At 43.2% G+C, this 14,339-nt stretch overlaps 1 protein-coding gene across 2 annotated transcripts; it reads right to left on the minus strand.

Annotated features, from left to right (window-relative positions):
- Nucleotides 1-6,904: 6,904 nt before the first annotated feature.
- On the minus strand, nucleotides 6,905-11,149 carry RPL21 (ribosomal protein L21). Of its 2 annotated transcripts, none has more exons than XM_081909475.1 (6): nucleotides 11,074-11,149; nucleotides 9,842-9,920; nucleotides 9,207-9,268; nucleotides 8,220-8,332; nucleotides 7,696-7,846; nucleotides 6,905-7,033 (listed from the first exon to the last, which is right to left on the minus strand). In XM_081909475.1, the coding sequence occupies exons 2-6, from the start codon at nucleotides 9,906-9,908 to the stop codon at nucleotides 6,944-6,946; spliced, it is 483 nt and encodes a 160-aa protein (XP_081765601.1). In that variant the 5' UTR covers nucleotides 9,909-9,920; nucleotides 11,074-11,149; the 3' UTR covers nucleotides 6,905-6,943. The 2 variants fall into 2 exon arrangements, with proteins under 2 accessions (XP_081765601.1, XP_081765602.1); XM_081909476.1 differs by lacking the exon at nucleotides 11,074-11,149 and adding an exon at nucleotides 11,018-11,042.
- Nucleotides 11,150-14,339: the final 3,190 nt, after the last annotated feature.

Below are 14,339 nucleotides of genomic sequence, written 5' to 3' on the forward strand. Positions count from 1 at the left end.
ACAAGCTTTTGTTATTCTCCTCTTCCAGATTTTTATCTCTGGTAACAGTGTGATGCGCCTTTGTTGTGTCTCATGTGCCTCTCCGGTTTGCTCATAAACAATGTCATTAAAATTTGAATTTCTCAGTCATGTTGTGAAATGAGTAAAAAAGGAAAGAAAAGAGTGCAATATTGCTTTTGTAACTGCAATAAACCCACATTGCAAAAAATATTACACTGCACTACTAATCTACTTTTTAAGCTGGCTTTGGAAGGAGCAGTAAAATTGTTGAACATATTTTTATCCCCTGTGTAAAAATAAAATAAAACTACTGACACACTAAAAGAAATGAGCTCCCATTTTAGTCCTCTAGAGGGATGCGCTTCATAGCTGTTTGGCTGAAATCTGTAAGAAAAAGAAACACCCTCTCGTATAAGAGAGATGAGAGGCACCATTATGTGGATCCACATGAAACATCGCAGCTAATATAGGCAAGTTCTGAGATGGTTTATTAGCTGGCACTCTGAATTGTTCCCTTCCAGTGTGAATTCAATTTCATGGGTGTGAATGCACCGCTAGCAGACCAGAGATACAGGGCATGTCATTGCCAGTTCAGAGCAGTTCCCAAAATGTGGCAAAAGGTTGTGTACATGGATCATTCAAAAAGGGAACCTGCAAGAAAATGTTGCAGTATAGAGTGCTCCTGCCTAGCATTGGGCCAGACAGTCTTTCACACTCCTTCTTTCCCTTGCCTAAAAGTGACCCAATCCACATGGTCAATAATGATCAAAGTGGTTCCTAAAAGCTCTCAGCATGTGACAGCAGCCATATCCCAGGAATGGCTTTGACTGGCTCAACCAGGTGACAGCAGCCAATGGGTCTCAGAACCTCAGTGAGTTAGGGACTTCCCCTGCAATAATTTATATTTATATGCTGCCCAACTGATTGGGTTGCCCCCGCCACTCTAGGCAGCTTCCAACAAATTAAAACACCGTAAGACATCAAACATTAAAAACTTCCTTATCCAGAGCTGCCTTCAGATGTCTTCTAAAAGTCAGGTAGTTGTTCATTTCCTTGACATCTGACAGGAGGGTGTTCCACAGGGTGGGCACGAATACCGAGAAGGCCCTCTGCCTGGTTCCCTGTAACTTCACTTTTGGCAGTGAGGGAACTGCCAGAAGGCCCTCGATGCTGGACCTCAGTGTCTGAGCTGGATGATGGGGGTGGACATGTATCCTTCAGGTATACTGGGCCGTAGCCATTTAGGACTTTCAAAGTCAACACCAACACTTTGAATTGTGCTTGGGAATGTACTGGGAGCCAACGTAGGAATTTCAGGACTGGTGTTATGTGGTTCTGGCAGCCGTTCCTAGTCACCAATATGGCAACCGCATTCCGAGTTAGTTGTAGTTTCCGAGCCACCTTCAAAGGTAGCCCCATGTAGAGCGCATTGCAGTAATCCAAATGGGAAATCATTCTTGGAATACTCTTGGGCAAGACGCCTTCTGTAACCCCCCCACCCCGGAAGTTTCCCACCTCACTGCAGCAGAGGAATTCTGGGGGTTCTTGTAAGTGGGTCTGTTGGAGTGTAGGCCTCTAGCAGATGCCCAACTAGGCTGCCTTTTGAATCTACCTGTGCTTACCACAGTATGGACTGAAGAATCCAGGAGGGCCACAACACCTTGAATTAGAGCTCTGCAATCTACTGACCCCAAAAAATGCATTTCCTTTAGGAACACAGGAAGTTGCTTTATACTGAACCAGGTGCGTTGGCCCCTCTGCCTCAGTATCACCACACTGACTGGCAGCAGTTCCCCAGGGTTTCGGGCAGGATCCTCTCTCAGCCCTACCTGGGGATGCCAGAGATTGAATATGAGGCCTTCTTCATGCACAACAAATGCTCCGCTACTGAGGTGCGACCCTTTCCCAAGCAATGGGAGGTTGACCAGCAAAGGGACAATTAGGAGCCATGCCCCACACAAAAGCAGAGAAGTCTGCTTTCCTTTATACTGCTCATATAAACTTGTTTATTGCACTTGCATGGGGAAAGGTAACAAATATGAATTGAGAGGCTGTTTTTCTGTCTCCTCCTTTCTTCAAGTGGCAACCCTGAGCACAGGATTTATTGATTCAAGGCTACACACAAAAGCTGGAATATTGCCTATTGTCATTTCTTCGAACAATCTGCTGACAACAGATTCAAAATTACCACCCCTCCCCTCTCCTGCATCCTCTTGAGCTGTGCAAATATGGCTCATAGGTGCAGGCTTGAAAACAGATGTGCGTGTTTGTGTTTTCCTTCTCTGCGTACAGCCAGCATCCTCTTGCGCCTCTTCTCAGTGAGCAGAGAGGAAATACAAGTTGCTGCTTGAAGGGACTAGTAAAGCAAATGGCAAAAGGGTTGAGGCTCCCTGCTTGTAGAATCACAGTCATTTTACATTTTGTCCGTTCATGATTATTTAACTTGCTCTGTCTTTTCGATGGTGGATATCCTAAGAAGTGTCCAAATACATAGCTAACAAACAATTTTCCAATGGTTGTAAACTGCTCCCTAGACATTTTCAGTTGAATGGCGGGTATGGAAATGTTTTAAATAAAGTATCAGAATAACCCAATTATCAGCATATGGTTTAAAGCAGCCTTATATTCATGCACTACTCTGGAAGCTGTGAGTGAACAGGAACTCCATGCAGGCAGCTCAAGAGGCTGGTGTCTCTCTTGCACCCAGCAAAAAAAAAAAAAGTCAAGTCTGCCAGCATAGAAATACCGTACATTGGGCTGCTGCTGCAGGAGGAGGGATAAAGGGTAGCCCATTGCACATTACCAAAAAGAGAAAACAGAGCTATCATGACTAGTTGCCATTGGCCACTCTGAAAATAAGACTCTCTAATCCTCTTTTAAAGCCATTCAAGTGGGCATCCATTATTATTCTTAAGATTTGTATACCGCCCTTCATCCCAAGATCTTAGGGCAGTTTACAAACAAATGGTAAAACAAAAACAAAATACCCCCCCAACTCATGTAAAAGGCTGCAGACTGTTAATCAGCCAGTGGCCTGGTTGAGGAGGAATGTTTTCACCTGGTGCCTAAAATATATATAATGAAGGCGCCTAACAAACCTCCCTGGGGAGAGCATTCCACAAACAGGGAGCCACGGCAGAAAAAGCCTACTCTTGGGTTGCCACCCTTTGGAGCTCTCAGGGAGGAGGCACACAAAGAAGGGACTCAGGTGAGGAACACAGAGTCCGTGTTGGTTTATGTGGGGAGAGGCTGTCCTTGAGGTATTGCAGTCCTGAGCAGTTTGCACACAGATTCATAGGTGAGGGGAGAGACTTCATCCGGCAAGGCCTTCTTCCACCTGCCTTGTCCCAGCCTCCGGCCCTAAAAAGGTAAAGGACCCCCAACAGTTAAGTCCAGTAGCGAACGTCTCTAGGGTTGTGGCGCTCATCTTGCTTTACTGGCCGAGGAAGCTGATGTTTGTCCACAGACAGTTTTTCTGGGTCATGTGACCAGCATGACTAAGCCGCTTCTGGCGAACCAGAGCAGCACATGGAGACACCGTTTACCTTCCCACCAGAGTGGTACCTATTTATCTACTTGCACTCTGACGTGCTTTCAAACTACTAGGTTGGCAGGAGCAGGGACCGAGCAACAGGAGTTCACCCCGTCGTGGGGATTCAAACCGCCGACCTTCCAATCGGCAACCCCAAGAGGCTCAGTGGTCCTGGATGAAGAACTGTGAGGGGAGATACTACATCAGGCAAGGCCTTCTTCCACCTGCCTTGCTCCACCCTCTATCTCTGCTTCTCAATTTGTATTGTATTATTTTATGCACTGTGGCTTGCTGTTGTTTTATTGATTGTAGTTTAGAAATTATTTATTGAAATTGTTAAAGAGTGAATTTCTGCTAAATTTTTATATGCTGGTATTATTATTCTATACTATTGCTGAATGTTACGTTTTTGATGTAGTTAGCTTGTAGTTATGTTTTATTATCACATTTTTGTATTGGATTAGATTGTTATAAGGTGTACATTCCTTGTTTCTTCAGCTTGTAAACCACCTTGGGTATTGTAAGATAGATGGTATACAAATTAAAAATGATGAATGATGATGATAGTTTTAAGTTACTTTCTTTTGTCTGCCTTCACTCATTGCCCTAAGTTCTAGTATTATGAGAAAAGGACAGAAGAGCCTCCTGGATCAGGCCATTTGCCCTGGTCCAGCATCCTGTTCTCAGTGGCCAGCTGGAAGCCTGTGGAAAACTTGCAAGCAGGACCCAGCCACAGCAGCACTCTAGCCTCCAGCAACTGGTATTCAGAAGCATTACTGCCTCATCTGTGCTTGGAACAAAGGGGACTTGCTTGCATGTCCTTTAACCCTTTTCACACGTGCAAAATGGAGATCCCACATCTGGGACAGTGGAGAAGCATGTGCTACTCGTAATGTTTTCGACTGAATCACGCTCTCATCTGTTTCTCCCATAGAATAGTACAGTCACTTTTTCTATTCAGTTCATTTCAACAAAGAAACCACATAGCTAAAAAGGAAGCTTGTTTTGCCCACCTACATTTTTATTTGATAAAGAGAGAAAAACCTTGATAGGTTTGTTTCCAATCAAAAGCTGCTGCTTTTAATAATGTAACCTATTTCTGACTCCTATATTTTGCTTTCTGCAGCTCTCTGTAAAAGTGCACATTTGTATGGCACTCTTGAAACATATACCACATGGTCTGAAGTGGCTTTGACTCTTTCAATGTATTTTGACCCATCAAGAATGAGCTGGCCAGGTATAAGTTGAATGACAGATGTGGGGGTGAAGATACAGAGCTAAGACTAGATGAGACAGAAGATGGAATAGCAGCAAACAAGGGGAAGGATCGCAAAAGATTCGGAAATGAAAATACTTGAAAAAGGATGCTAATGAAGAGAACATAGGTGGATAATCCAGAGAAACAAAGAGATCAAGGCTTAAATAGTATAAAAAGGTAACATCTTTAGAAGATTGAAAAATGTGCTGCTCCAAAATCTGTTGGTAGAATGTACAGCCAAGGGTAAATACATGATGCATTCTGGCACAACTTGTTCAGAGGCATGGATATTATGCTTTTTATGTAGAATGACATAAAATAACATAGTCAAAACAAAAAAAATTCCTTCCAGTAGCACCTTAAAGACCAACTAAGTTAGTTCTTGGTATGAGCTTTCGTGTGCATGCACACTTCTTCAGATACACTGAAACAGAAGTTTCCAGACCCTTCTATATAGTGAGAAGGTGGGGAGGGGTATTACTCAGAAGGGTGGTGGGAATGGGTGATGGGCAGATAGCTGTGATGAGCCTGTTGACGACTCTTAACGACTGCAATAGGTATTACAGACCTTCAGCCTTAACCTATAATCTGAAGGTGGTTTTAAGGGAATCCTTGGTAAAAATTACAAGGGCCCCTAAGAATGCATGCTGCGGTTCTTTTTGAAAGGCACCAGATCTGTTTTGTCAGCAGAGATCCGATGTCTGACATCGCAGTACTCGTGGTGTAGAACCCATGAAAAAAGCCATGCAATTTCTAGGATGTTTTACCAGAACCAGTGTTTTCTGTTGACGTACCAGCCCGTTCATCCCATTTTTTATCTCCCAGATCACTGTCTTTTCTTATTGATCCCCACAGATGTTTTCTGTAGGAAGCCATGCAGAATCAATCATATTTAAAGATCGACATGGGTTTATAATCTCACACTAAGTGGACCCCTAGTGTTGGTGGAGGTAAGAGGCAAATGTAGTGGAAAGGGGGTAGAGGAAGGGAAATAAGGGATGCTGTCATCCCTTATCCTGAGAAAATAAAGGACAAAAAACTTCATTGGAGACTGGATTCCTTTTTGAGAGGCTACTCAGTTCAGCAACTTCAGCCCAACTGTAGTTGAATCACCAAGTGATTAAACTGGGCTATGCTGGTGTATTTTTGGAACATCACTCCTGTAGCTACAGAAAGCATAATTGTACTAAGCCATCAAGGACAAGAGGAAAGCACAATAAATGTAATGAACAGCACTTAATTTATAAGAACAAAGGGTGTTATTGTTTAGAGTCTGCTAGATGTCAAACTCTCAATTCACACAGGTGATCTACGTGCCATTTCCCCACACACAGCCACAGAATGGGCGGCTGGAATATGCTCAACTTTTCCAGAATGAATTTTGTTGACCAAAGTTTATAAAGATATAGCTTGGCATAGATAACGGAGATAAATAACCCTTACTGATCAAAAGCTGGACTCCATCTGCATGTACCCTTTATAGACTGAAAGAACACTTGGTTTCTGCTTCATCCCATTAGTGCAAGAGAATAGGTTGATTTCATTAGCCAAATAGTAAGTTGTGCATAGACACGCACACAGAGGCAACAACCATTTTCTGTGAATTTAAATGATGTGCAACCACGGACGTATGGGTCCTTTTGGACCCAGAAGATGGCAGAAAGGGAGCGGAACAGGTCGGGCTCATGCATGCTCCGCCGATGCATGCAGGGGGCCAGGAATGGAACCCATACACAAAACGTTCATTGCATGCATATATCTCACATCCCAGATTGACACACCTAGAACTCTGCTCAAGTTACTAAATTTTATAACCCAAACCAATGCTTTGAGAGACTATGCTAATCAGCTCTAACTAATAAGTATTATTTATGTATTTTTAAACATCCAGCTCACCTAGCTGGAATTAAATCAACAGAATACCCACAAGTAAGAATTTTGGGCCAATTTATAGTGCATTGGACAGCCCTTAGGGGCTAGAAAGAACTTGGCTATCTTTAAGTGATCATTTCTGCCTATAATTTAACTCAACACTCCATTCATGCCAAATAGTTCTTGTCTTTTTACAAGAGCACAGTGCTTGTTAAGAATAATTTGACCACACCAACACAAACTTAGGTCCTCAACATGGTATTTTATTTTGTTCACATACACTATGCCATAAACTCATATGGAATTGGTTCCAGCAGCTCTGGCTCCTTGCCATTGTTTCTCACAAAGTGGGCTTCTCTTGGAGGAGCAGGCTAGAAGAAAAAGAAATTTAAACATAAATACAATTTACAATAGCAATGTTTAGTTCAGGTGCCATCTGTTGAACTTTCCTTGTTTTTACTGCAGCACTATGTCCCTAGAACACAAAAAACTACAGCAAAAAACTACAATACTTTAGACTTGAGAAACTACAATACTTTAAACTTGTGGGGCATCTCGTCTCGCAATATGGCCACTAATAATTCTATGCATGAATCATTTTATAATTTGTTAAATATATTTTACCCTAGCAAGTTTGCTGTATCACTTGAGAATAGGATGAGTCACACAGTAGCAATTTTTTTAAACAAGCCAACAGCAGCTTTCTTCCCCCCGCCCCCCATAATATGCACAAAGATTACCTACTAGCACTGAAAATAACTTTATAAAAATAATACCAAGGCTAAATGCATTTGAAACATACTTGGATTATGCAGAAAAAAACCCACTAGTGTTTATGACTAAACTAATCTGAAAAATGTGTTAATGGAATTAATGACCTGACATTCTTCTCTTGTCAGAAACTTAATTGCTTCCTGACATCTTAGTCATAGAATGTTCAAGCCACTTAGGCTCTTCCTCTCCACTTCCGCCAAAAACCCCCCTTTGTTTGAAGTCAAAATACATATATTTTGTTCACATCTCAATACATTACCTGGCGTTTTAGTTCAAACCAAATTCCCTTTTCCTTTCCTTCTTTTTTCTTTCTTTCATTTTCTTTCACACGCTGCAAGAAGCTGTCTCTGCTCTTTGAGTGCTTAATATGCTCAATTCGCACATTAATTCTCTTGGCCAGAATCTTGCCCCTAGACACAGAACACAACACTGTTAGATTTAGCAGCTTTTCCTATGGGTTTTTTTTTTAAAAAAAACAAAACAGGTAGGACTAACAGCTGAGCCCAAGTCAGTACACATGGTTACCATACTGGTTTCAGAGCATAGGCAACTCTGATTGCTGTAGGAACATGTAAGCTTTCAGATTTTGAAGAACTTTTCAATATGTTTCCTTTGACAGGATCCAAGCCAATTAAGTATTAACTGGTTGGGTTTTAAAAGGATATTGTCTCTGCCCCACCTGAATGGCCAATGGAGACAACAAATGTCTAACTGGCAAAGTGAATGGGGAGAAAGGAATCCATCAATGCAATTAAAGCGTCAAACCATTTTAGTAGCACTTACTTAACTTTCTTGTTCACAATAATGCCCACAGCATGCTGGGTAATGTTGTATACCCTTCCTGTCTTGCCATGGTAACATTTGTGGGGCATGCCTTTCTGAATTGTGCCCATGCCCTGTTAATAAAAGACAGACAGAAAATATTACCATAGCTTATCTTACAAAAAAAAGGCCAAAGATATATTAAACTAAAGCAGTTGCAATCATAAAATTAGCAACATTTCCCAAAAGCTTCCAATATCAGAAAGAACATGTTTAAAAATATATATTTGTCCCAAAGTCCTCCAATGTCTGGTTCCCAAGCTTTCACTAGACTAAGCATCTGTCTAATAATTAAACTATCAAGTAAGCTACTATGTTTTGGATTATACAGTGGGTAATATCTAGCAAGTCATACTCAGAATAGTCCTATTGCAATCAATGGACTAGATTTCAATTAGTCTACTCTGCAAATGGAATAGCATTGTATATCAAGCAATGGTTACCATTTGAAATAAAATTCTAGAGCAAAGTACTGGGTCTTCCAGTTGCTCACTTATCCTATTGCAGGAAATCAGAACATGCAGCAGCCATATCCAAACTTATGAATGGTTTGCCAATACACGCATGGTTGCCACAATTATCCTCACACATTAATGCCATCTTAAAATATTTAATCAAATAAAATTAAATCTGAAGAACTGGACATCTCTGGTTTGCTTTCAGTGCCGGTGAAATGATTTGCTCACTTTGCTATTACAAAAGCAATCATAAGAGACAATCATCATCAAGCTCCAGAGTGTTATGAAATTAAAAATTCAAGTAAAATTTCTGTATCAGCAATAGTGTGATATCCCAAATCCCAGCATTCAATGCTCTAGGCAGGGCAAGCAAAACAGTATTTGTTATTCTGTTAGATTGTATTTAATTTGAATTCTGTTTTAGAAGGACAACAAGAGAACTACAGTATTAAATTTAGCATCAGAGCAACATTTTTAAATTTAAAAATACCTTTATGTCAACAATATCACCCTTCTTATAGATGCGCATGTAGGTAGCGAGAGGGACCACACCTATGAAAAAGATGTAATAATAATCAATCATATTTTACTCAAGTTAGTTATGTATGTTTAGCTTGAGAAAGAGGTTTTGAGAGTGTATATTATAGGCATCTTCAAATAACTAATGGGCTGATACATAAGGGATGGAGCAAGCTTGTTTTCTCTTGCTCTGAAAGATAGTACCTGAACCAATGGATTCAAGTTACAAGAAAGGAGTTTCAAACTAAACATCAGAAAGAACATTCTGACAGTAAGAGCTGCTTGACAATGGAGTGGACTCCCTTGGGAAGGTGGTGGACTCTCCTTCCTTGGAGGATTTTAAGCAGAGGTTGGACTAGTTGACCCTTGGGATCTCTTCCAACTCTATGAAATGTATTAAAAGTATTAAAATTGACTTAAGACATTTTTCAATAAATTAAATATGCGTAAGTCTCAGCTGATACTGATAGCATATGGACTATGGGGTGTGAAGGTTCACCTGACCTTGGTGGTCATATCAGTCTACTGAAATAACCCTTATTTCTGGATCAACTAGAGACAACAAACCCACTGACCAACTAAACTAGCTGAACAAATATTCCCTACCATGTTTGCGAAAGGGTCTTGAGAACATGTAACGTGTCCCCCTCCTCTTCCCCTTGGTGTTGGTCATCTTGACGGTTTACTGAAAGAGAAAATACAATTGGATCAAAAATTAGCAGAAAATAAAATTAAAACATGCACAATGGTAGCTTTCCCCCAAAGCAAATAACAATGAGGGGAGGGGGCATATGTCAAGATTGTCAGGCGGGAGGGATTATATACCCCTCACACTACAATACTGCAGAAAAGCCCTTGTCTAGCATTAAACATGTTTAGCATCATGTCTCATTCGAGCCTGAATATCTCGTCAGAATAATTACCTGTGCAACATCTTGAAATCCATATACATGCACTTTACACCCAGATATCTACACCCACTTTTGCTTGCATGTGAATACACACAATATCCTCCAAAACACTTCCAAGTTCATTTGCACATGCATAGTTAAGCCACAGGTTCAGTCTCTGCTACCTCCAGAGGACCAGGAGTTGAGGCGGTACCAAAGATCTCCCTGCCCAAGCCCCTGGAAAAAGCCACTGACGCTCAAGGGCAGGCAAATTGGGGGGGGGGGGTGAATCTCCATAAAGCAGCCTTTCTCAACCTGTGGGTCCCCAGATGTTGAACTACAACTCCCATCACTCCTAGCTAGCAAGGCCAGAGCTCAGGGATGATGGGAGTTGTAGTCCAACATCTGGGGACCCACAGGTTGAGAGCCGCTGCAAGGATGATAAGAAACGTTTCCAGGAGCGACTATACACCTTCGTGACATCTAGACCTTTTGAGGCTTCCCAGCCCTGCCACTCGAGGTCCTGCCTTAACTGGAGAAGCCAGGGGCCTTCTGCATGCAAGGCATGCGCTCAGCCCACTTCTGGACGAGGAGAAAGCAGGCGGCGGCGGCCATCGCAAACCTCCACGTGCGCTTGGGTCGCACCCGTTGCTGCCGTTTCCTCCCAGGCCAGTGCACCCCACTAGCGCCGCTCCCGGGTCCGAGTCCCGCCGCCGCCCTCTCCCACATAGCCGGCCTCCCTCCTCTTCCCATCCCTCCCGAAGGCCAGGCCGCCCTCGGCGAAACTGCTCTCGCTCCCTCGCCCTCCCTACTTCCAAGCGCCGCCCGGCGCAGTTCCCCCTCTCCCGTTTCCCCGCCGCCGGCCCATTTCGCGCCAAAGCCCCTCACGGACCCGCCACAAGCGGCCCCCCAGGAGTGGAAGAGGAGCAGCCGAGCTCCGCCGTGTACCTGTAAGATGGCGTCCGAGGCCGAAAGGAAAGAAGGCGGGGCTTCCTGCGCTCTCCGCTCCTTCCTGCCCGCGTGCAGGGGCCCTTCGGGATGTAGGGCTGTCCCGCAGAAACGCCGGAGTGTATGCGACGTCGGGTGCTGGCGTGGAAACTTAATATGTATAGGAAGCGAGACGGATGCTGGGGAGAAAGCAGCCGAGCATGGAATAAATACCTCTGTCTCCCGTAGTACTTTGAACGGAGGCAGGCAGTTGTCGTAGACGCGCTTTCCAGGAGGCCCTTGCGAGGCAAAAGGGAGCCCGGGACCAAGGAGCTGACCGCGCCCACACAGGCGTTAGGCAGCGCGTGCGGCTGGCTGCCGTCACGTGGTCCCAGGGAGCCGGTTGAATGGAGTCATGTGCCGCTGTGAATAGCACCATCTATGTAATAACTGGATGTTGCGAGCAGCGGATAGGCCGCGTTGGACATTTTATTTTTCTTATGGAGGAACAACTGCGATGGAGGGCAGGTTTTGGGCCCACTGTAAGCGATCTCAAGTGCTGCATCCTCCCGGCACTAATTTCGAAAGAATGAATGGCACGTAAGAGAAAGTTATAGAGCTGTTGTGGACAACAGCTAAGCTTGCTCCTTGCACCTGATAGACTCAACCATTAAGGATCAGTTCTAATCAGGTTCACATACACACCACCCGCCTTCATTTGTACTGCTTCAACACCTCACACAATGGGGAATACCTAAGATGCAATAATACAATAATACACCCTAGTGGTCCCAGGCCCTAAAGAAGTTAGATTGGCTTCAACCAGAGCCAGGGCCTTTTCAACTCTGGCTCCAGCCTGGTGGAACGCTCTGCCTCATGAGACCAGGGCCCTGCAGGATCTGATTTCTTTCCGCAGGGCCTGTAAGACAGAGTTGTTCTGCCTGGCCTTTGGCTTGGAGCCAATTTGATTCCCTCCCTCTTTTCTTTTCTTTTCCTTCTCCTGCGATGAGGCTAAATTTTAATATTTTAATGTTCCATTATTTTAATGTTGTATTTTATTTTTGTTTTTAAGTTGTAATCATTCATCTTGTTTTTATTATTGCTTGTAAGCCGCTCTGAGCCCGACCTTGGCTGGGGAGGGCAGGGTATAAATAAAAAAAAAATTATTATTATTATTAATAATAATAATGGGCACTGCCAATTTCAAATGTTTTAAGACTTTGGAGAGTCCCTGAGTAAATGCTAATTAGTCAGTTGGATACATGTTGAACGATGCACTGTGTGAAAAAGTACATTTTTATTTGCCCTGAATCGTCCACTATTCAGCTTCATTGGATGGTGCCGAGTTCTAATATTATGAGGTAGGAAAGATTCTCTGCACCTTTTATTTATACAAGGAGCCCTGGAGGCCCATCAAATGGGAGACAAGTGCAAAATGCATTACCAACATTTTGACGTACAGTGGTACCTCGGGTTACAGATTCCGCTAACCCAGAAATAGTACCTCGGGTACTTTGCTTCAGGATGAGAACAGAAATTGTGCGGTGGTGGCAGTGGGACGGCCCATTAGCTAAAGTGGTACCTCAGGTTAAGAACAGTTTCAGGTTAAGAACAGACCTCCAGAATGAATTAAGTTCTTAACCCGAGGTACCACTGTACTACCATCTTACACAGTGGCTTTAAACTGCATCAGGCCGTGTTATGGAGAGATGCATGAGCAGTATGACAACCAGGAGCTCTTCCTCTTCTAGATAGCCACAATAATAACTGTTTCATAAGGAATGAATTTGTGCTTAAGCTTGCCTTTCGCTTCTCCCTCCCTCCTCATGTCTCTTTAGAATGTGAACCCGAGGGCAGGGACCATCTTAGTACTGATTTTTGTAAGGCTCTCAGGGAGACTTTTAACCAAAGAGTGGTATTTAAATGCTGTAAATAATTAATAAAAAACACAGCACAAAAGGAAAGGGGATTGGGGGGGAAGGAGGGAAAAACAATATTGGGGTATTTTAATATTTGTTGCTTCAAACAGAGCAAGATGCAGCAGTAAAAAAAAAAGAAAAGCTAATGCTATTCTAGGCTACATGTAGTGTCCAGATAAAGGGAAGTAATAGTACCACTCTATTCTGCCTTAGTTAGACCACACTTGGAATACTGTGTCCAATTCTGGGCACCACAATTTAAGAAGGATGTTGACAAGCTGGAACATGTGCAGAGGAGGGCAACCAAGATGATCAGTGGTCTGGAAACTAAGCTTTATGAGGAGCGATTGAAGGCGCTGGGTATGTTTAGCCTGGAAAAGAGGAAACTGAGAGGACATGGATATGATAGCCATCTTCATGTAGCTTAAGGTCTGTCACATGGATGAGGGAACATGCTTGTTTTCTCGCGCTCTGGAGGGTAGGACTTGAACCAATGGCTTCAAGTTGCAAGAAAGGAGATTGTGACTGAACATTCGGAAAAAACTTTATTACAGAGCTGTTCAGCAGTGGTAAAGACTCTCATGAGAGGTGGTGGATTCTCCTTCCTTGGAGATTTTTAAAGAGAGGTTGGATGGCGATTTGTCATGGATTCTTTAGCTGAGATTCCTGCATTGCAGGGGGTTGGGCTAGATGACCCTTGGGGTCCCTTCCAACTCTTAAGATTCTATGATTATAAGATCATTTACCCCTGCTGCCATTTCAAGCTGCATTTGTGCTGGTCTGTTCACATCAGAGAAAGGATCGGGATGTATTCCATGTACATGACTTCTTTGGTTTTCCACCGCTGTAAACACACACCCTAGAACTGCGCACGCACAACAGCTGGCTCATACGTTCACATTCCCACTTACTCCACATCCAAATTTCTAGTTGGATTAAAGCTGATTTGAGGTGAGAAATGCATCAAACACCGGCATTTGTGAAGAAACTATGGTTAACAACATGTGAATGCAGCTTCAAAAACATGTGGTGGGAACACATTGACTGCAGTTATTGGTAATGTGGACATACCGTTTTGCACAGTTTCTTGGCAATTTAATTATTGGCATGACCAGTGGAAAGATTTCAAGGAGTTATGAAAGCTGCTGGTCTTTTAGCAGCACAGCACTGATGGAGATAAGTCCCATTTCTCTCTCCTTCTATAACTGGATGGAATGACTTGCTGTGACCTTTGAGGAAGGAACATAACAGAGATGCTTTTTCATCACAGCAGTCCCATCTCTTTCCCTCTCCTATAGCCTGATGGGACGCCTGAAGATGCAACTGATCATGACCTTATGTGTCTGATGCAGTGGAGTGTGTCCCAAA

Source organism: Podarcis melisellensis (genome assembly GCF_964234715.1).
Source record: "Podarcis melisellensis genome assembly, chromosome: 4".
NCBI lineage: Eukaryota > Metazoa > Chordata > Lepidosauria > Squamata > Lacertidae > Podarcis > Podarcis melisellensis.

What these genes read in the sequence shown, in the direction of transcription:
- RPL21 (XM_081909475.1), bottom strand. Translation starts at nt 9,908, where the DNA reads ATGACCAACACCAAGGGGAAGAGGAGGGGGACACGTTACATGTTCTCA. An exon ending in GTGATATTGTTGACATAAAG is followed by an intron (nt 8,333 to 9,206) that starts GTATTTTTAAAT and finishes TTTTATTAACAG; the next exon opens with GGCATGGGCACAATTCAGAA. An exon ending in ATTGTGAACAAGAAAGTTAA is followed by an intron (nt 7,847 to 8,219) that starts GTAAGTGCTACT and finishes TTCTGTGTCTAG; the next exon opens with GGGCAAGATTCTGGCCAAGA.